Source organism: Sinocyclocheilus rhinocerous, unplaced genomic scaffold (genome assembly GCF_001515625.1).
Source record: "Sinocyclocheilus rhinocerous isolate Xijiao unplaced genomic scaffold, SAMN03320098_v1.1 scaffold2792, whole genome shotgun sequence".
NCBI lineage: Eukaryota > Metazoa > Chordata > Actinopteri > Cypriniformes > Cyprinidae > Sinocyclocheilus > Sinocyclocheilus rhinocerous.
The window spans coordinates 583310-608132 of NW_015648609.1; the positions used below are offsets into that span (position 1 = coordinate 583310).

At 35.6% G+C, this 24823-nt stretch overlaps 1 protein-coding gene across 1 annotated transcript in view; it reads right to left on the reverse strand.

The window, feature by feature from the left end:
* hrasa (HRas proto-oncogene, GTPase a) overlaps positions 1-24823 on the reverse strand; it is a 35993-nt gene that overhangs the window by 7879 nt on the left and 3291 nt on the right. Inside the window, exons 2-4 of the mRNA XM_016514621.1 lie at positions 7887-8028; positions 5020-5198; positions 920-1079 (exon numbers count right to left, since the gene is read on the reverse strand). Coding sequence (XP_016370107.1) covers positions 920-1079; positions 5020-5198; positions 7887-7997 — 450 coding nt within the window. The 5' untranslated portion in view covers positions 7998-8028. The remainder of the gene's footprint in view (positions 1-919; positions 1080-5019; positions 5199-7886; positions 8029-24823) is intronic.

Genomic DNA, 24823 nt, shown 5'->3' on the forward strand with positions numbered 1-24823 from the left:
AAATTGCATTAATGTTTCTCTTTTAAAACAACGGCAAAAAGACTTCTTGCCGTGCAGAGGTCGCGTAAGTAACGTTACAATCAGCAACCACTATCGCAAACAATACAGTCGAGATCCATGACAGAACGCAGACTGGCTGAATGGCACTTTCATTTAAGCAGAGATCGCTGAACTCCAGCTTACTCGTACAGTACTGTATGTCGGTGTTTTCAGATCACGGCGCCTCCGCAGAGAGAGTGCGTGTGAATGCTTGTCAGATTGCATAAAGCAAAAAGCCGGGAAGGGTACATGTCCGTTTAACAGAAAAGCTCTGATTGGGGGATTTGATCTCTTGATATCTGGCAACCGCAAACACGAACGCTCGTTTAATAGAGTCTTGTACAGCAGTCTGAAATGTTTTGGCTCCATTTTTTTCAACAAAAATAAAAAGCTTTTAATAAAGTTTTTGTTCTTTTAACTAAAGTTTAGTCTCGTCTTTTTTCGTCAACGATATTGCATGTTCATTTAGCCTCAGTTATCGTTTAATGTGCTTGTTATCGTCTCGTCATCGTCAGGGGAAAAAAACCTTGTTGACGAACATTTTTCGTCATAGTTTTCGTTAACGAAATTAACACTAGTACAAATGACATTTTCTGCACAAAACAAAACCACAAAGAAAAACAAAAAAAGCAAAAAACACATAAAACACAAAAAAAAAGAAAAGAAAGAAATTAAAGCAAAGCAAAACAAAAAATACTGAAGAAATACTGTACTGTAGGTGGGTATACAAAAGTACAAATGTATACTTTTATACTTGTACTTGTACAAATGTATACTTTAAGAAATTTTGATGTTGGACACAGTCTGACTAGTTTTGTTCCAATAAATAAATAAAATAAAATAACATAAATAATTCTTTAAATGCCTGAGAGAAACTCACTTGTCGTGTTTTGGCTGAGGTCTCGATGAAGGGGATCCCGTAGCTGCGCGCAAGCTCCTGTGCTTGCCGCGTGTCCACCGTCCGGGCCGGGAGGTCACATTTGTTACCCACCAGCACCATGGGCACATCATCCGAGTCCTTCACCCGTTTGATCTGTTCCCTGAGAGCCAAGACAAGATGTCACGGTCAAACACAACCAGACTGTGGGCAGACATTTGATCGGAAACAAAATGTGGAGAAACATAGTAGCACACATCTTGAGTTGAACAATTAATCCATGCAAATTAATCCGTGTCTTGGTAATCTTTAATCAAAATCTGCACGTTTCTGTACATTCTCTGCACGAGAGAATCACGAGAGAGGTCAGTTTGACCGCTCAGGCAGAATATCATCAACCACAGCCCTCCAAACGTTAGTTTGCTGCGAGTGATAGATGAAGAGGATTATAACTATAACTTATATAACAATTATAACTTCAGAAGTGGGAAGCAGGAAGTTTCCGATAGCACATGAAGCCAGCAAAAGAAGCAGTCGACAAAACTTTTGCTCAGCCTTTGCTCTAAACACTACATGTGCATCGACTGGACCGACCTGAAATACACTTTTTTTTGGCGTAATTTGAAGGTAAAAACAACGTATATGATACCATTCATGTCAAATTTTAGATCTGATTTGCAATATGTTATTGAAATGCGAGTTTGGTAAATAATTTTGAAATTTCAGTATTTATCATGTAGCTAGCATAGCAACATGCTAACACCACATTCTATTGAAATCAGTTGTGAGTTGAGTCGTCCATGCGTCTTGTGGTTCCATGATGGTTAGTTTGCCGTCTTTCGTCCGTTTCTGAAGCGATAGATTATGGCGCTAGCAACGCCAAGGTCATGGGTTCGAATCCCAGTGAATGTTTAAAAGTGTCTGCATGAATATAATGTGAATCAGACATTAAAGGGGTCATATGATGCGATTTCAATTTTTCCTTTCTCTTTGGAGTGTTACAAGCTCTTGGTGCATAAAGAAGATCTGTAAAGTTGCAAAGACTAAAGTCTCAAATCCAAAGAGATATTCTTAAATAATGATCTTTAAAAAAGCATCATATGACCCCTTTAATATATCATACAGACTCTACGTTGAATACCTTGCAAGTTTGTCAGTTTCCAAAACAATAAATTTTCAAGCTGAATGAGAAGAATAAACCAGGCAAAAGTTTGGAAAGAAGTCTCTTCTGCTCACCAGGGCTGCATTCATTTGATCAAAAATATAGCAACATGGGCATTGAAATAAATCCTGTTGTCAGAAGGTTTTTTGAGTCTCTTATGATCTCCAAGGCTGAATTTATTTGATCAAAAATGCAGTAAAATCAGTAATATTATGAAATATTATTACAATTTAAAGTAACTGTTTTCTATTGTAATATATTTAAAAATGTAATTTATTCCTGTGATGTAAAGCTGAATTTTCAGCATCATTACTCCAGTCTTCAGTGTCACATGATCCTTCAGAAATCATTCTGATATGCTGATTTTGTGTTTAATTATTCCAAACTTTTGACTGATAGTGTATATAATGCAAACTGATTATTATACTCAACTGCCACCTGCAGCTGATATTAAACAGTGCATTACTGTTCCCCATGTTGTACTGTACTTCATGTATTAAAAATCCATTATCTAGACCCCATTACCCACGAACAACAAATGGATTGATATAATCCAGTTATCCTCCTTTTCCTTTCTCTTTTCATGTCCTTGAAAGCTCTCTCGCTCTCTCTCTCTCCTTTGGTCTAACTGAGTGATCGATTTCACTGGCACTGCACTATCATACTCCATCTCACTTTCTGCTGTCCTTTCAGGCACAACTACTGAATATTTTGCGACGGATGCTCAGTCATAATGCAATTTAAGGATCAGACGGGTGTAATCCAAGTTGTGTTTCTGTTGTTACGTCAAACGTGCTGATAAATAACACTAAGAGCTGATAGTGGGAACCAGAATCAATGCTAACGTGATTTCGGGGGTCACAGGGTTGATGGGCTCACGTAAGACGCCACTTTCTGTGATTTACAGTTTAACACGTCAACTTCAGCTCTTGGCCTGGGTAACACAAAAACATGTCCAGGCTATATTTCACACAAAAATAAAAAAGGTGGATAGATAGAGAGATAGATAGATAAATAAATAAACAAATAAATAAAAGAACCATAAAATCAAAACTGACAATTATTTTTTTATATATATATTGAATATTGCAGTGTTTATAATAAATAATTTATCTGTGCACATTTGTATTTTTTTTTTTATTATTCATGTGCCCTCGTAATCTTTAATCAAAATAACTTCCTTTGCAATGGCATCTCTTCTCTGGTGACGTGTATCGGCGAGAGGGGGCGGGACAACCTGTCACTCACATGAGAACGCACCAATAGCAAACAACATCGATCCAACTATTGAATCAACTCAAAAAATGGATTAAATCCCACCTTACATTTTATTGTTGAAAGCCATTTCACTCAGATATACGTCACAATAAGGACACATCGCAACTTTCATTTAATGCCGACTTAATAATAATAATGTAAATGATATTTAGATGATATAAATCATATATACAATATATAAAATAAATATATACAATATATAATTAAATTAAATTAAATCTATAAAAATAAAGATATGGAAATTATATATTACTTGTATAAAATATTTTTTTCTAAATTAGCGCAATTCAAAGCAGTATAACAAATACTACTCTGATTTATGAACACTTTACATTTTAACAAATATAACAATACTTTTGTTCAGAGTACAGCAATGAGAAAGAGATTTTGTGCATCATGGTAATAAAAATCTGTTTTATGCCATGAAAATAATGTGACAAATCTTAATTGTCCAAAAATAGGCTTCATTGTCTTTAACAAAAATATAATTTCTTATTTTTGTCTTTTGATTTTGGTGTGAAATACAACCCGAACTTATTCTTGACAGGCTGCATCATGGATAATATGATTTTTTTTTTTTAAATGAACTAAATTTTAAAGGGGTCATATGACGTTGCTAAAAAGAACATTGTTTTGTGTATTTGGTGAAATGAAATGTGTTTATCCGGTTTAAGGTTCAAAAAACACATTATTTTCCACATACTGTACATTATTGTTTCTCCTCTATGCCCCGCCTTTCTGAAACGCGTCGATTTTTACAAAGCTCATCAGTCTGAAAAGCGAGGTGTGCTGTGATTGGCCAGCTATCCAGTGCGTTGTGATTGGCAAATCGCATCATATGACCCCTTTAATGTACTGTGTAGATAAACAGACCATTTATTAAAGGCACAATATGTAAGATTTTTTAATTAAAATATTCAACAACCACTAGAACAGTGTTATATATTTTGCTGACTTGTGTACTTACATTATCCCAAATGTCCACAACTCCCATGATTCACAGCGTCATCAAACTACACCTTTGTCTCTTTGTTTATTTTGAATACGTGCCCTCTAGTGGCAAAAATTACATATTGTGCCTTTAATGTACGGTCGCATTTATCGTGAAAATTTTGGTGTATTTTCAAGGGCGAAATCCAGTACTCTCTATATAAAACTCTGCAATAAGGAATTTCATGTGAAATTCAGATTTCGCAACAGTTTCAAATTTGTCACGCAAATCCGTCGCAATGACCAATAGAAAGCTGCATGGTTTAAATGTGACTTCTGTGAGCTGTGCTTCAAACATCGCTACCCTACAGACAAAAGACAATGGACCTTTCATACAAAAAATTCACTGAAACTTTGCTAATGTGACTGCGCTTTTAAACGGCATGTTCAAACATGATCACGACCAAAAGCACACCGACATTTGACCTCCTAATTGACACAATCAACACCAATTACCTTATTTCACATTCAAAAAGTTTAGCCAATCATAACATAAGTTATTTACATACAGAAGACTTAAAGGAAACACAGTAAAAAAAAAAAAAAAATTCTAATATCCATTTTCTTCTTTCAACATATAATTAAAGAAATGTGAGGGTTATTTTGAGGGCAAATTCCAAAGAGTGAAAAACCGTTTCCGCCAGACAGCTGATTTTCACACACACACACACACCTGTACTGATGAATGTCCTCAAAGGACTTGGTGTTATTGATGGCAAACACACAGAGGAAGCCCTCTCCTGTCCTCATGTACTGGTCCCTCATGGCGCTGTACTCCTCCTGACCTGCAGTGTCCAAGATGTCCAGGAGACACGTCTCCCCGTCAATCACCACCTGCTTCCTGTAGGAGTCCTGCCGAATCAACACCAAACTCACGTTTGCTTTCATCAGTAAGACCGTTTCTTGTTTATTTCTTACCCAACAGCCAATAATCTTTAGTTATTTCACACACATGGACATGATTTGATGTCTTTAAAATTACTTTTCTAAAAATGTGCAGAATAAAGGACTTTGGGGACAAAACGACAGGGACCAAAACAGCAAACGAGCAGAAGATAAGGTTGAGTTGTGTCCTGTCAGACACTCGTGTGTGTTAGCGCACAGCGACTCAGCCATAAAAAGGACATTGTTTGTCCAGAGACGGGCGTGGCGGGAAAAGAGGACAGAGAGATCGCGAGGGACGTGTAGAAGCATGTACACACACATCCCTCACGCTGAGAGCAAACGCAGGTCGAGGGGAAACTCCTGCGGTTTATTTGACTCTGAGTGTGCTAAGAAACACACAGACTGCATGAGTGAATGGTGCGGCCGGATTTTATTCATTGCCCAGTGATGATGTGAGATATAGTGAAGAGAGGGACCACTGGTCAATGTAATAAAGCATAACGTACAGTACAAGAAAGTTAAGGATGTACCAGAATCAAATCAAGCACAAGGTTCCATTAGTTAACTAACATAAAGGAATAGTTGACCCAAAAATGAAAATTTGCTAAAATGTGTTCACCCTCAGGTCATCCAAGATGTAGTTGAGTTTGTTTCTTCATCAGATTTGTAGAAATGTACCATTGCATCTCTTGCTCACCAGTGGATCCTCTGCAGTGAATGGGTGCCGTCAGAATGAGAGTCCCAACAGCTGATAAAAACATCACTATAATCCACAAGTAATCCAAACCACTCCAGTCCATCAGTTAATGTCTTGTGAAGCCAAAAGCCTCCATAAATCCATCATTAAGGCGTTTTAACTTTAAATGGTTACTTCTGGCCAAAATATGAGTCCACAATCCATAATAACGCTCCCTCCAGTGAAAAAGTTCATCCTCTGTTGTCCTCTCACATCAAAATCCACTGATATAGTTGTGTAGAATTGTTTTGAACTGTATGTTTCGCTTGCAAACAGTGCTTGTTCTGTGCATATTTCTGTCCTGATTCAGACGAGGTAAATTTTTCACTGGAGAAAGCAATATTATGAATAGAGGACTCACATTTTAGCGGGAAAAAATGGTTTGAAGTTAAAATCGCCCTGATGGATTGCAGGTTTTCACTTCACAAGATGTTAATTGATGGACTGGAGTGGTGTGGATTACTTGTGGATTATTGTGATGTTTTTATCAGCTGTTTGGACTCTCATTCTGACGGCACCCATTCACTGCAGAGGATCCATCTGTGAGCAAGTGATGTAATGCTACATTTCTCCAAATCTGATACCTTGAAGGAACAAACTCAATCTTGGAAAATTTTTCAGCAAATTTAAATTTTTGGGTGAACCATTCCTTTAATTATAGGCAATGATTACCTAAATGAGAAATACAGGGTAGGCTACATTTCTTGCTTTCATTAAATAAAGAAAGTATGTTCATTAGCATTGTGAAAGTTATCAGTATTATATTGACTACTGAAATTTCTGTAACTCTTTACAATAAGGTTCCATTAGTTAGCATTAGTTAATGCATTAACATTAACTAACAATGAACAATACAATTGTTACAGTATTTATAAATCTTTGTTAACGTTAGTTAATACAAATACAACTGTTCATGGTTAGTTCATATTACCTCAGGTCCATTAAATAATATTAACAGATATTTGATGAATGTTGAAAAAGTTCAATTTAAAATGAAGATTAATAAATGCTTTAGAAGTAGTTTGTTCATGTTAACTACTGTAATTAAGTAATGTTAATGACTGAAACCCTACTGTAAAGAGCTACCAAATTTTTTCTATCTTGACAGCCCTACGTGAAAGCATGACATATTGTGGATTAGTGGCGTCGCAATATTGACGATATGATATTTAAATGATGTCATGTTAATATTACACCAGTAACCAGTCTGGTTGACACTCCAACACAGTAGGTGGCAGTACTGCACATTAACCCTGGCTGCCATCCATCATGAAATGAAAAAAAAAAAAAAAGATGATGACACAATGGCTGCATCCGAAAACTTAGGCAGCTGACTTGCTGCCTCGCTGCCGTATGAGGCAATGACTTTGCAGGCAGCGTTTTTGCACGAAGGCACCTCATGAAACTGATTTCGAACAGGCTTCTGAGGAAGAGAAAAGGTTTAATGTCCTCCGAAGGCAGCATTTTTCAGTTTTCAGATGCAGCCAATGTGTAGCTAATAATCTAATACAATAATGTAGCTTAGAATAAGATATTTCAGAGAACGTTGGACCCATTAACTCCCACAATTATGGACAAAATACTGTAACTAGCTGCTACAGCGTTGCTGACCTTCCCAATGATATATGAGAGACTACTATACTATTTGTATGATGTTACAGTTTCTAATTATCATTAGTATGATCATATTTCATGAATTGTAAAATTACTGTCAGCATATAAAAAAGCAGTAAATAAAAACTGAAAAAAAAACTTGTAAGTATCTAACAGCTCCAGTTGACGGTAAAAACTGTTATTGATTATGTACTGATATCGACCACAGTGACCTGATGATATTTTATACACAGCTGATACCATATATATTACTAGCTGAGATCACTCAATGCACACACACACACACACACACACACAAACATTACCTCTATAGTGGGGTCGTATTCATCCACAAAGTGGTTCTGGATGAGTTGGATGGTGAGAGCGCTCTTGCCCACGCCTCCAGCGCCCACCACCACCAGCTTATATTCAGTCATTCCTTCACTCCTCTTCAACCTCTCGCCACACCTGAGGAGAAACCAGCAGCGCCATCAATACAGACAAACCTCCCACTGCATCCAAATTCAGTCATTTCTATTATAGACACAACAAAGATCCTCTTCAGGCCTTAAGGTATGTATAGGAAAGGTTTATAGTACATTAGCATATGAAACTAGCATATAAGAAGTCCAAAGTCTCACTGTCTCACTTCCAAATCTTTGACTATTTGACTAAAAACTTTACATTTCAACTAAAGCCTGCAAATTATTACAAGCTGGTGCACTTTGGTGCCTTTTCTGTAGTTATTCATCCATATTAAGGACCAGATACAGCAAGTCGACATCAAAGAACTAGCAGTGACGAAGGCTGGCTGTGGTGTCGCCTCACGTCACCTTCATCTCAGCTAAATAGTTACGTTTGAACACAACGCAAAGACTACAGTCAACAACGCATGTACATTCTGCACCATCGTGAGAGGAAATTCCTCTCCATACCAGTAGGTGGCAGAAGTTTGTATGGGTCACTCGTAAAGGGAAACCGTAAGAGCCAGGACTGCGAATATACAAACGATTCACACTGCACGATTTTCAAAGTCGTCGGATCACCGTGGTTTTCACACTGCACGACTATCTGAGGTAGCAGTCAGTCACTGCTGTGTTCACATTGCACGATGGATCGGCGACAGGAAGTTACACACTGCGTGACTTTACAATAGGAAGAATCGACGACAACTCTGTCTGGTCCGTAAACTACGTTTCACAACCAAACGCACACGAGAAGTGATAAGGAAATTCTCCCCGAACTTCCCGCTGCCCTGTATCTTGCTCTCTCATTGGCTGTAGGTCATCACCGATGTCATTTTCAGTCAGAACTCGTTTCGCACAGCAGGATTTTGAATCACCCACAGGTCCAGATATTTAGCATGCCAAATATTTCACGGGTGTCGGCGATTCTCTCAGATCGCGTCTTTGATAATTCACACTGCGTGACTGTCACTCGCGTAAACGAGCGCCGATTTGTCTCTGATTTCGGGCATTTGTCGTCAATTTCGCAAAACCTGTCGGCGAGTGAAAATCGGGGCTAAAATCGTGCAGTGTGAACTCGGCATTAGCTGAACAGCCAATCTAGGATGTTTCCTTAAAAGCATTGTTAGTCACTGCTGTGTTCACATTGCACGATGGATCGGCGACAGGAAGTTACACACTGCGTGACTTTACAATAGGAAGAATCGACGACAACTCTGTCTGGTCCGTAAACTACGTTTCACAACCAAACGCACACGAGAAGTGATAAGGAAATTCTCCCCGAACTTCCCGCTGCCCTGTATCTTGCTCTCTCATTGGCTGTAGGTCATCACCGATGTCATTTTCAGTCAGAACTCGTTTCGCACAGCAGGATTTTGAATCACCCACAGGTCCAGATATTTAGCATGCCAAATATTTCACGGGTGTCGGCGATTCTCTCAGATCGCGTCTTTGATAATTCACACTGCGTGACTGTCACTCGCGTAAACGAGCGCCGATTTGTCTCTGATTTCGGGCATTTGTCGTCAATTTCGCAAAACCTGTCGGCGAGTGAAAATCGGGGCTAAAATCGTGCAGTGTGAACTCGGCATTAGCTGAACAGCCAATCTAGGATGTTTCCTTAAAAGCATTGTTAGCCAACTATTCCAAGTTCCCTCGTTAGCAACACAGTTCAACAATTTGATGTTTTATGAAATCAAAGTTGCAACGAACATTCGCTAACAGTATCGCAATCTTGTGTGGTCAGAACTTCAGCTCGGTATGGTGTGTCACAGTCTTTAGGAGTGCGTTAAGGTACGTTTACAAGACAATCATATACTAAAAATGAAAAAGTTTTCCCTTTGCGTTTTTTAAAAAGTTTCACGGATAGACGACAATGTTGTCAAAATGATCTAAATGATCTCTTATCCAAGTTGAAAATGACTAAAAGCGCTGTTTTATGCAAGTAGTTGGTGATGTCGCTTATGTCGCTTTTATTATGCATCTGCGCACATATGCATTCCTATAGACTGCAGTGTTTCCCTACAGACTTACACTCTATGTGTGGCGGCACTTGCTCCAGGGGAAATATACATAATGTAAATATAAAACAGCAGTTGGGCTGATTGAAAATGCTCATTCTCTCTCTGCCAGCAGGAGGCACTTTAGGAGCGGCAGAACTAGCGGTTTCCTCGGTAACAGCTGTAATCAAAACAGCGCTGCGCTCATGAACGTTACTTTATCAGGCATTATATTGGTTATCATGATCTAATTGTGTGTTACTATAGATGACCAACGGTTAATTTTAATAAAGTACTACTAACTCAAACAGTCAGAATAATAAAATTAAACCCTATAAATATGAGGTTGTTATGATTTTTACAAATGTTACTTTCACTCAGGACTTGAAAGAAATAAAGATTTCACATTTATCATGATAAATATATCATCCTGCCCTAATTAACCATGTTTTTACTACAAATAAAACCAAATGGTTATTGTAGTTAAACCATGGTAACCACAAATTAACCATGGTTTTGCTACACTAACCATAGTTTAACCATGGTATTTGTAGTAAAACTGTGGTTATACAAATGGTAATCAATCCACCAAAAAAAACATGGTTACTTTACTATAATAAAACTATGGTTAATTTTCGTAGGGAAACGCTGATTTTGTGTAAAAGAACTGCCAAAAGACATAAAAAGTGTCGTGGAGAATTTATCCTAAAGAAATCTGGAATGCTCTTTCATGTTTCACTGTTTAGTATTCAGTGAATGAACTCGCACAGAACTGCAAGGAAGATAAACTATGAAATATGAAAAGCATTCTGGCACTTGAAATAAGAGCCAAGCTTGCAGTGCACTGAGCTTATATCTGATAACTGATCATTTGGTGGGTTTCGTTCAAGTTTCAACATGGTCTAAAACAACATTAACTCTGAATGTGATCCAGCTACCGTCCCTCACTGGTTATATTGTCATAGGTTGGTTTCCACATGACAAACTAAGCATTCATTCCCACAACTTTTTTAATTCATACCCTTATTTTAGTAAAATTGTAGCCGCAATTTAACTAAACAAGGGGACCAAATTAGTACAATGTGGCCACTATTTAACAAAAACAAAGGAACTAATTAGTACAACAAAGCCACAATTTAACTCAAATTTAATAAAACATGGCCACAAATTACATTTGTTGAAAGATGAAACTCTTAATACACAATGCAAACTCTTAAAGGGACAGTTCACTCAATTACTCACCCCCATGTCATTCCAAACCTTTATGACTTTTTCTTCTGTGAAAGTCAGTGAGGTCCAAACAATATGGAGGTCACTGACCTTCATTGTATAGATAAAAAAAAAGAAACAGACATTTATTAAAATATCTTCTTTTGTGTTCCACAGAAGAAATTAAGTCATATAGGTTTTAAATTGCATGAGAGTGAGAAAATAATGACAATTTTCTTTTTTTTTGGGGGGGGGTGGATGGATGCATAGTTTGCATGCTATAGGGCTTAATTACCAGATAATGTGTAAGGTCATATAAATACAATCAACAATGTTCTGATATCAATTAATTTTAAATGACTAAGTAAGTAGGAACATTTTTCTTATTTTCAAAAATGTTTTAAAATATACTTATTTTAAGATATTTGCAAATATCATGAAAGTAATTCATAAATATGCTCATACTTATTGAGTGGGGGTTGTGGCATTATGCAACTTGAATTAAGCTAACTAATAATACGGTCAAACTATTTTCAAATCTGTTTTTCAAGGTTATTAATTATTATTATTTTTTACAAATATCGTTAATCAATCAATATTTTGTAGAGTCACATCACATGACATTTCACTATGTGAACTAACCTTTATTTGTTTCTGATCATTTGAACTTTTAATGAGACTTGATATATATACCATGACACCCTTTAATTTTTTTTCTGCATGTTAGTCGTACCACATGACTTTCATTTAGTGAAAAAATATTAGTAACAAACAGTGAAGCATTTTTTTTCCTAAGAAATATTACAAAAAAAAAGCCAAACTAGCACAGTTTTCAAGAAATGCATTCTAATGATTTTTTTCTTCATTATTACTGTATATTAGGACAGTTGTACCACCCTGACATTTTTAACTTTATGCCCCCCAAAAATATCAAAATAAATTTTAATTCAGAAATAAAAAAAACAAAACAGAAAAAGTTTATTCAAGTCATTCTGTGTATGCATTTTTATATTTGATGGTTACACCGTACAACATTTTTTGTGTTATTAGTGTTCAATTTAAACTTTTCTTGAAAATGGTATGAAATTTTTCAAAACCATATAAAACTCAACATGAATGCAAATAATATTAAAAGTCTAAAAACTTTGCACGTGTTTTAAACTGTTCTTTATTGTGGACAAACGTATTTGTCATTGACCCTGCTACATATCACATAACGCACTACAAGGTGCACTTTAAGACACAACAGTGGTGAGCATCTAAAACAGCACATCACCAGACAGACTATATTAGTCCCAAATCGGGGCTAAAATCGTGCAGTGTGAACTCGGCATTAGCTGAACAGCCAATCTAGGATGTTTCCTTAAAAGCATTGTTAGCCAACTATTCCAAGTTCCCTCGTTAGCAACACAGTTCAACAATTTGATGTTTTATGAAATCAAAGTTGCAACGAACATTCGCTAACAGTATCGCAATCTTGTGTGGTCAGAACTTCAGCTCGGTATGGTGTGTCACAGTCTTTAGGAGTGCGTTAAGGTACGTTTACAAGACAATCATATACTAAAAATGAAAAAGTTTTCCCTTTGCGTTTTTTAAAAAGTTTCACGGATAGACGACAATGTTGTCAAAATGATCTCTGTTCACATTTATCCAAGTTGAAAATGACTAAAAGCGCTGTTTTATGCAAGTAGTTGGTGATGTCGCTTTGTACAGAAATATTATGCATCTGCGCACATATGCATTCCTATAGACTGCAGTGTTTCCCTACAGACTTACACTCTATGTGTGGCGGCACTTGCTCCAGGGGAAATATACATAATGTAAATATAAAACAGCAGTTGGGCTGATTGAAAATGCTCATTCTCTCTCTGCCAGCAGGAGGCACTTTAGGAGCGGCAGAACTAGCGGTTTCCTCGGTAACAGCTGTAATCAAAACAGCGCTGCGCTCATGAACGTTACTTTATCAGGCATTATAGGAAAGATTAAATAAATGACAAAACTTTTCTGAAGACAATCGGTTCCCTTCAAAGATACGTTCATATAAAAACACCTGTGCTGCGTTTTGACTTTGAAACGTGCAGAGCTCATGTTTATTCAACGAAGTCAAAGCCTTTTGGAAAATCTATTTGTGGCGGTCAGTGTTGATATTGTGGCGGGCCGCCACAAATAAACCAATGTATGGGAAACACTGGACTGAACACGTAATACACATGCGCATGACGTCACCGTTTTCACAAATTAATGTTTTTGTAGTTTACATGGAGACGATAACAGTATAATTTACAAAAAACTTGCAATTTGAAACTCGTTTTCAAAAGTTTGCTTTTCAGGCCACCAAACCCTAACGTGATAAAACGACTACGATAATTATCACGATATATATTTTTCCCTCGATAGAACAATGACACATATTCGATAAATGTTCAATATAATGTCTATGCTCCAAAAGCAGAACAAAACAGTTACCGGTGCCACACGGACCAATTATCAGCTCGGCGCGAGCAGATGCGTTTATTCGCTGATCGGTCTCGATCTCGTGACCAGCGCTGTGAGATTCAGCGAGAAGTGCTTGAATTCAGCGAAGTTCACAAATGTCTTGGTGATTTAGTTAGGCAGATGAAACAGTGCTGACAAACAGGAGAAACACTGTGCCATGAACAATCCCATTAGAAGGTTTTTCCATGGATTTACTGTAGTAACACTAACTGCACCATGGTATTGTGGCAGAAATGTCGAATTTACATATGGAATTTTATTATATTATTAATGTAGACATGTATTAAATATATTAAAGGAGTAATGGTTGTTATTGAGCTATAGCATTTGTATTTATACTAAATGTATTTAGACTACTGTTTTTCATACAAATACCATTAAAACCATACAGTTACATCTTACCATGGTAGTGCTGTGATATGTGTGGTTTTACCCTTGGTTATCATGATCTAATTGTGTGTTACTATAGATGACCAACGGTTAATTTTAATAAAGTACTACTAACTCAAACAGTCAGAATAATAAAATTAAACCCTATAAATATGAGGTTGTTATGATTTTTACAAATGTTACTTTCACTCAGGACTTGAAAGAAATAAAGATTTCACATTTATCATGATAAATATATCATCCTGCCCTAATTAACCATGTTTTTACTACAAATAAAACCAAATGGTTATTGTAGTTAAACCATGGTAACCACAAATTAACCATGGTTTTGCTACACTAACCATAGTTTAACCATGGTATTTGTAGTAAAACTGTGGTTATACAAATGGTAATCAATCCACCAAAAAAAACATGGTTACTTTACTATAATAAAACTATGGTTAATTTTCGTAGGGAAACGCTGATTTTGTGTAAAAGAACTGCCAAAAGACATAAAAAGTGTCGTGGAGAATTTATCCTAAAGAAATCTGGAATGCTCTTTCATGTTTCACTGTTTAGTATTCAGTGAATGAACTCGCACAGAACTGCAAGGAAGATAAACTATGAAATATGAAAAGCATTCTGGCACTTGAAATAAGAGCCAAGCTTGCAGTGCACTGAGCTTATATCTGATAACTGATCATTTGGTGGGTTTCGTTCAAGTTTCAACATGGTCTAAAACAACATTAACTCTGAATGTGATCCAGCTACCGTCCCTCACTGGTTATATTGTCATAGGTTGGTTTCCACATGACAAACTAAGCATTCATTCCCACAACTTTTTTAATTCATACCCTTATTTTAGTAAAATTGTAGCCGCAATTTAACTAAACAAGGGGACCAAATTAGTACAATGTGGCCACTATTTAACAAAAACAAAGGAACTAATTAGTACAACAAAGCCACAATTTAACTCAAATTTAATAAAACATGGCCACAAATTACATTTGTTGAAAGATGAAACTCTTAATACACAATGCAAACTCTTAAAGGGACAGTTCACTCAATTACTCACCCCCATGTCATTCCAAACCTTTATGACTTTTTCTTCTGTGAAAGTCAGTGAGGTCCAAACAATATGGAGGTCACCGACCTTCATTGTATAGATAAAAAAAAAGAAACAGACATTTATTAAAATATCTTCTTTTGTGTTCCACAGAAGAAATTAAGTCATATAGGTTTTAAATTGCATGAGAGTGAGAAAATAATGACAATTTTCTTTTTTTTTGGGGGGGGGTGGATGGATGCATAGTTTGCATGCTATAGGGCTTAATTACCAGATAATGTGTAAGGTCATATAAATACAATCAACAATGTTCTGATATCAATTAATTTTAAATGACTAAGTAAGTAGGAACATTTTTCTTATTTTCAAAAATGTTTTAAAATATACTTATTTTAAGATATTTGCAAATATCATGAAAGTAATTCATAAATATGCTCATACTTATTGAGTGGGGGTTGTGGCATTATGCAACTTGAATTAAGCTAACTAATAATACGGTCAAACTATTTTCAAATCTGTTTTTCAAGGTTATTAATTATTATTATTTTTTACAAATATCGTTAATCAATCAATATTTTGTAGAGTCACATCACATGACATTTCACTATGTGAACTAACCTTTATTTGTTTCTGATCATTTGAACTTTTAATGAGACTTGATATATATACCATGACACCCTTTAATTTTTTTTCTGCATGTTAGTCGTACCACATGACTTTCATTTAGTGAAAAAATATTAGTAACAAACAGTGAAGCATTTTTTTTCCTAAGAAATATTACAAAAAAAAAGCCAAACTAGCACAGTTTTCAAGAAATGCATTCTAATGATTTTTTTCTTCATTATTACTGTATATTAGGACAGTTGTACCACCCTGACATTTTTAACTTTATGCCCCCCAAAAATATCAAAATAAATTTTAATTCAGAAATAAAAAAAACAAAACAGAAAAAGTTTATTCAAGTCATTCTGTGTATGCATTTTTATATTTGATGGTTACACCGTACAACATTTTTTGTGTTATTAGTGTTCAATTTAAACTTTTCTTGAAAATGGTATGAAATTTTTCAAAACCATATAAAACTCAACATGAATGCAAATAATATTAAAAGTCTAAAAACTTTGCACGTGTTTTAAACTGTTCTTTATTGTGGACAAACGTATTTGTCATTGACCCTGCTACATATCACATAACGCACTACAAGGTGCACTTTAAGACACAACAGTGGTGAGCATCTAAAACAGCACATCACCAGACAGACTATATTAGTCCCAGGGTGTGGAGTTTTATTATTAGATATCTATTTGTCGTCATCGGGCTGTAAGCACAGCTCAGGATCAGCAGAGGTGCGTCTGCAGCATTAATGATTCATGAAAACACTAAGTTTCTTGGTACTATGGAGACTGAAACTTATGTCCAGCGCTGTGTATCTGTGAGTACTGGACGATTAATGAGTAACTCCACACACACTCCCGACACATGCTCTCACACACACGATTGAGCTATTAAAGGCAAAGGGCAGGGAGTTCATACATTATGTACGACTGCCTTAAATCCTTGAAAGCCAAACAAAACACTGGGGTAAATGCAATAGAAAAAAATAAATATTTATGAATAATAACTACATATTTACATTTTTACACTGACAGGCCGCTGCTAGACAGCTGCTTAAAAATCAAACTTAGCCCACACTCAAGTCTCTGATATTCTGGTCTCTACCATCTCTAGATATGGACTTCGGTGAAAATCTATGTGATTTTTCACCCGTTTTATCATCCACCATGTGAAAATCACACAGTAACTCTGATAACTTAGAAAGGTAATTGCAAAATTCACTATTTAAGCTTGAAAAATGCAAGTACATGAACGCAGATGTTTTTTGCTGTACAAACTCAGTTTTGTTTACGCAATATAATTTTTTTTCTAAGAAATATTAATACAAAATTTGCCAAAATATCATAATTTTCAAATATTTCATTTTTTAATGAGGCTTTTTTCTTCGTTATTATATTAGGACAGCTGTACCACCCTGGCATTTTGACTTCATGCCCCCAAAAAATATCAAAATGAATTTTAATTCAGGAATTAAAACACACACACACACAAAGTTTATTCAAGTCATTCTATGAATTTTTATATATTTGATGGTTACACCATATTACATTTTAGTGTTATTAGTGTTAAATATAAGCGTTTCTTAAAAATAGTATAACAAATTTGCATACATTTAATTAAGCAAAAACACAACTAAACCAAATCCAAAAATGAAAATTCAGTCATCATTTACTCACATTGTTCACAATGACGTTCCAAACCACTTTCTTTGGTGATAAAGAAATGTGTTTTTTTGTTTTTTGTCCATACAATAGAAGTCAACGTTCTTCAAATATCTTCTTCCAAAGAATAACGTACATTGGGTTTGCAACAACATGAGGGTGAGTAAATGATGACAGAATTTTCATTTTTGCCTGAAATATCCCTTTAATATTAAGCTAGCCAGTTCTGATTACAGATAGCCTGGGATTACACAAAATTTGTATTTTAAAGACAACCAGTTCGAAGGGAGCATAATTAGCTTTTTGGGTTAAAATAATTTCTTAATATGAAATTCGAATGGTATGACAAATTAGATTAGACTGTGCAGAAATTGAAATCTACACACTTATACGCACTATACTCATAGTCACGCAATGCTGATGTTGTTAACATTAACAATTTGAGAATAAAGTATAACAATAATAATAAGGTGACTGACTGCCACACATACTCTTCAGAACATTAGATTCATCGGCGCTGGAGCCGAGCCGGAGCACAACCCATGCAAGCTAGATAATTCCGCACACAGCTGCAATTCCAGGTTTTCAAACAGAGATGGCGACAAAGAGGCAAAACTTACGGACTGCAGCTTTAAATAAATTAAAAGTATTAACAAAAACTATAACAGTATCTCGATGATACTAAAATAACACTGGGCGGGACTTCAGGAAATCGGAATTTGAGTGCATTGCGCAAAGTATAATATTAGTGATTTTTTTTTTTTTTTTTTGCCATGCCCTCATGCTTTTGGTTACATCACAAGAAAAGTTGTTTCATTATTACCTTTACATTACACTTGATTACATTTCGATGAAAGACTACAAAAAATAATATATCAATTAAAATAACATGCACTAATAAATTGCGCACAGTAAGACGCAGGTCATTTGTTATTAATAAAGTAAATATGTCATAATTTGTGTTTAAAACGACTGTTGATATCAGCAAGTCACTAAAAATATGCTTAACCATCTAGTTAAATAAGAATACAATGAAAGTACAATAGTCATTCTCAGAAAAGCATGTTATGAGTTGCTGATGTTCATAAGTAGTTTTGTAAAATCTGAGGAGAGTGACAGCACCACTTTCAGTTTCAATTTAACATGGATGAACAAAGTTTTCCTAAATTTAGGCCATGATTTGAATAAGCCCTCCAACTAAACTAGGGCACAGAGAGGGGAGGATGAATGAGTAATACACACACACACACACACACACACACACACAGAGGGCAATGAATGTTTGATTAGGACCTTCTGTCAGTGCAACATGTTGTTTCGGATGAACATTGGATCAGTAGAGACCAGACTGCAGGTCCCATCGGGGAATCTCCATCCCGTTCTCTCTAGGACTCATAATTAGAGCCAAAGTGCCGTGGGGTTTCAAAGGGTCCTAATGAGCCCCCGACCGTAGTCCTGTACTGTTTCTAAACCTGAGACAACTCCTACAGTGAAACGATGTCTTAAGTGTGTTTCCAGGGTGTTGCTATGCAGTTGCTAAAGTGTTTTTGGTATGCGGTTTCTAAGGTGTTGCTAGGTGGTTACTTTCCAACCTAAGTTTAAAGTAGTGATGCAACGAAATTTCAGCAACCGAAAATATTTGGCCGAAACAGCAAACACAACTGAGTAAAGTTTGTAAACAAACTTCGATGTTGGCTTGACCATGGTTTGTTTGAAAGTTTGAAATAACTTTGAAAAAAAAAAATTAAGTCAATAAAATGTTATTTACATGTTTTAGTCTAACACATTGCTAGCATGAACTGGCATGCTGCTACCATGGTTTAACACTTTGCCAATATATGTTGAATAGTGGTGTCAAAATTAACGCATGCAATTATTTTTTTCAGTTTAACACGTTAAAATTATTTAACGCAATTAACGCAGGGGTGGAGCTAGGGCTGAAATTTAAATCTCGATTTTTCCAGAACGTTTGACCGATTCTCGATTTTTTACGATTTTTAACTAGTCAACTTGAAAATGTAACTACAACATGATTCAAGTAACTTCTTCTTTATTATCCCTGTAGGTAAAGAAAATTCTATTCCAAATGCAGCACAGATGAAGTTGTCAACATGATGTAAATGTTAAACAAATCACTTTAGGACTGAAACGATTAGTCGACATTATCGACAACGACGACAATAAAAATTGTCAACAAATATTTTTGTTGTCGAGTAGTTACATTAGTCATATGACCTAATGTAAGAGCCTGCAATAACACGGTTTGACCAGTGTGGCGCTGTAGTGCAAGACTGTAATTCAGCTCTCCTGATGCAATTCCAGAGAAGACAGCACTTCAGACAGCGCAAACGCAACCGAACCTGAGGCTGCCGAGCGGCGTTTGGATGAATATGTAAACATATTCTGCGCGCTTTCCTCTCAATAACAAAATAAACACATCAAAAACTGACAGCGGTGAGAAAGCTATATTTATGGTCCTTTACTGAGCGCGTCACACATGAGCGGTTAATCACGTGCGCCGACATGCGGTTCGATCGTTCTTTACTCTTTACTGTTATCACCGGCATATTGTCAAAGTGTCTAATTCTAACATTTGGTAATGTTTCTATTCAAAATCGCGATTCCTCGATTTCTAAAAAAGCTCTCCAGTGTGGAGCTAGCAAATGATAAAATATTTTTATTAGTGGGGAAAAAACATTTCATTAAAAGTTATAGTTTGGTTTGCAGAGATCAAAGTTTGATCTAGCTCAGGATTGTTTTGATTATCATTACCCTATAAGGTATTTTAAGAGAGATTATGTTGTGAATAAAATAGTTTATCAAAAAATAAAACGTCTTACCACTTACCTTTATTTTGTTTCTTATCCATATGACTTACAAAAGGAGATGTTAGGCAGCATCTTTGTCAACACAAAAGCGCATTCTATGTGAATGGCGCTTAGCCTATATTTATGGTCCTTTACTGAGCGCGTCACACATGAGCGGTTAATCACGTGCGCCGACATGCGGTTCGATCGTTCTTTTCTCTTTACTGTTATCACCGGCATATTGTCAAAGTGTCTAATTCTAACATTTGGTAATATTTCTATTCAAAATCGCGATTCCTCGATTTCTAAAAAATAAAATCGTGGCAAAACAATACATTCGAATTAATCGATAAAATCGGGAAAATCGCCCAGCCCTAGGCGGAGCTAGGGTTGGCCACCCCACTCACAACTGCTGCTTCTGTCTCTTTTTCCTTGACAAGAATTGTGTTTATTTAGATGCAGAACATCTTTACGAGCACATCAAACGGGAGACTTTCAGATGCACACTCCAACTTCACCTCAGCACCAGGCGCGAGTCAAGCGAGCGCGGAAAAGCTACAGGTGACGAGGAGCTTCAGTAGAACAACAGTGAATTGCGGTCAGATGAGATGTTGTCAGGCCATATGTCAGTAAAAACTAATTTTCCTGTCCTGTCCGCTGTTATACTGTACTCGTAGCACGTGCTCTTCAACTGCATGCACAAATGCGGTTTGAAATGAAATGAAAGAACCTACGAGCATAAAGTTACCAAAAAGGCGATTAAAGCTATTTGTTATATATGAATCACCGTTATACTGTACTCGTAGCACGTGCTCTTCAACTGCATGCACAAATGCGGTTTGAAATTAAATGAAAGAACCTACGAGCATAAAGTTACCAAAAAGGCGATTAAAGCTATTTGTTATATATGAATCACATTTAAGAACATGTCTCTGAAATGCAGTGGTTTTCAAAACTGCACCAGCACCGTCTCCCTCATCTAACACAGCCGATTCAACTCGTCAGCTCATTACTAGAGACTTTAGGAGCTGAAGTGGGTCAGAAAAGGTAAAGAGTTATGAGAAAACATGACGCGTGTCAGATCTGCGTCATGTTCAGCAGCAGCAGCTCTTAAAGCAGCCAAAATAACCTAATAACCCAGCTGATGTGATGTCTGATCATCAAAGAGCAAAGAAAAAAAGAGGAAATCAATAACTTTTGTAGCTTTAAGGATTCATCTACTGTATATTTAATTTAGAATTTAGTGTTTGATAACTTCATTCAATTTCTGTATATTTCCTACTTGCTGAAGGGCACAGGTAGCTAAATATGATTGATATTATAATGGGTTTATGTGAAGATTGTTTTAAGTTTACTTAAATTAAAAATTGTTATTTTTTAAAGTCTAATAAATGTTAAAATTGATAGCTCTCAATCATACTGTAATGTTGAATGGCTAGTCAATGGTTAAATATTAGGAAAAAAAGAATTTCCTAGAGACATCAGTAGTATTGTTATCAGTGATACTCGCCTTCATTTATGAAAAAAGATGCCATTAAACAAATATTTATGTTATTAATGTTTTTTTCTACATTAATGTAGAAACAACAAATATTATGAATGTGAAATTATTCAAATATAAAAGTATATTTAAAAACTTTAATGTTAGGTGGAATTAATTGCGATTAATTTCAGAAAAAAAGTGCGATAAATTTGTTTTTTTTAATCGATTGACCACTAATTTTATCACATTGCTAATATGTTTTAACTTGTTGCTAGCATGATTTAGCACACTGCTAACATGTTTTACAAGTTGCTTGCATGATTTAGCACATTGCTAACATGTTTTAACATGTTCTTAAAATTATTTAACGTTGCAAGCATGAATTAGCACATTGCTAGTCGGTTTTGTTAATAGCATGGTTTAGCATGTTGTCCCAGGATATTGTTAAGTTTTGCTAGTGAAATTGAATAGAGCTTTGCAGCATCAATTTCAAGCACACAAAGTGGATAAACTAGCAGGTAAACATGTCAGCAGTGTGAACACACTTCACCGTCACCAAATGATGCTAGAGCAGGAATTTGTTCGTCTGAAATTTCGTGAGGTGCCTCGTTGTCGAAGAACTTTACTGGGACTGGTTTATCACCTGTATATACAAACCCTGACCAGTTTATAGAGTTCAATTAGCCAAATTTAATTAACAAAACTTTTTTGCCTGAATGAAAACTTGAATTCCGGTTTCTGTAAATTTCTTCAGCTTTAACAGCTTTTTTTTTTTTCAGTTAGTTGCCAAAGCAACATTCCCTAATTTACATTTCCGTTTTTCAGAATTTTAAGTTTTATACGTTTTTCATCTAATATTTAGTTTAAGGGTGTAACAATATATCTTGTCACAATATATCGCAACACAAAAATGCAACAATATGAATTACGAACAGCGACAATATGTATCATGTATGGTTCACACAAAATGCAAGTTTAGACAGATTTAATTTAGTATCAGATATGGTAATGGTGCATCAAATATGGTCAACCCAGAAGATCACACATTTAATTAATTATTAATAATAAATTAAAAACAAAATACATTTTTTATGAAATGCAATATTTAAAAAACAAATAAATGTATGTAGTCAGGCACAGAGTGCAAGCATACATGTATAACACAATTCTATATTTTTAGCTAAGCGAAGTATGAATATTTCTATTCAGATATTACCATTGACCTGTGCATGAGGGAGAAGGACCACGTCCAAGCCCAAGTTCACCCCTGATGTAATACACATTTAGCATTTTAATGAACAATACTTGATGGATTGCCATATGTGTTAAAAGTAATAATAATAAAAAAACATACTATTTTAACTATTTTGGCTTTGTTCAAAGTATTATGAGAGTATCGTATCTTGAGATTAGTATTGTGTATTGAACCACATTGTATATTCTTACATCCCTAGTTTATTTTATTTCAGCTTTATTTCAATAAATAAATGATTTTTAATAGTTTTAGTTAATGACATCCAACACTGGTCTTAACTGGTTTAACCTGGCAGGTTTAATGGAAAATTCTAGGAAAATTCTGCCGTTTTATCATCTGACAGGTGAATATGGTAAGTGTGATTGCTTAGGAAAGCAACAACATTCCTCTCGTCAGCAAGCGATGTGATATATCATTGAAAAACTACAGGCAAGGCTGAAAGCAAGAACTAGACATCTCTGGGATCTGCCAAGACTTTAGAGCCCCATACATACACCCTGTCACCATGAGCGGCCAATATGAAACCCTATAGTCCCTCTGGGAAGCTCAGGATAAACTTACTGACACTCTCAGCTCTGCGTTTTACTGACATGCATCCAATAACTAGGATTAGGAATGAAAATGATTTGCCTAATCATTGTGATCCCGACAATTAGAGTAATTTAAAATCTTATATTGCTAAACATTATGTTAGGGCACAAGTAAATGGTCTCAACAGAATCTGAAGTATCAATTTTCCCTGAGCCGCAACCCTACAACAGGACTAGGCCTAAGTGATTTCCAGTCCGGTTCAGACAGTAAAAGGAATCTCACATGGGAGACGAAGGAATCAAACACTGAGGACCCATAACAGATCCAAACTGAGCGGGCGACTGACATCATCCCCCAAAATAACCAGCGCTGGCCAGATCATTACATCTGTCTAGCCTAAATGTGCTGCCCTCCACTGCAGACACTTCAAGACAATGACTGTCTGAATGCATGGGAAATACATTACTGCACGGTATGGGCTACACAAAAATCATAATTGTCGATTATTCCCTTGAAATTGTAATTGCGATTATTAATTACGATTATCACAATTTACATTGAATGATGTTTATACCATTGTTTGAAGCAACTGCATGCCATATTTGTATAGAAAAATAAACAAGCTGCTTTTATTGCTTTTCTAAAGCATTAAGCCACAAATGTCAACTATACATTGGATTGGTTTCTTCTTTAAATAAGAAAAAGTAAAAATATGCATGGTATTATAATGTTACACTAAAACTAAAATTAAAACAATGGAAAAACCCTTAAGATAACCTGTAGAAAGAAAAACACATCTTAAGCAGGCAGAATAACATAAGTGGACTTTAGGGATGTAACAATTCACTCAACTCACGATTCGATTCGATTCATGATTTTGATTTCACGATTCGATTCGATTCACGATTTTGATTTCACGATTCGATTCGATTCACGATTTTGATTTCACGATTCGATTCGATTTTTACAATGAGATTTAAGACAAATTATAAATTAAATGTGTCCTTTTATTATTGCTTGGACAAAATACTGCACGTTTCTTTGTGAAATTGAAATATAACACTATACTAATATAGCACTTGTAAATTATTGCTCTTTTGTTGGTTTTGATTGCTTCTATTGTCCTCCTTTGTAAGTCACTTTGGATAAAAGCGTTTGCTAAATAACAAAAATTGAAATATAATGTAAATGTAAATAACAAAACTAAATTGAAATTTTAAAACAAGTCCCAAATCAAATAAATAAGTAACACAAATAAAATAAATCTCTTCATATAAACAAATTAAGTCTTTGTCTGTGCTCTTTAC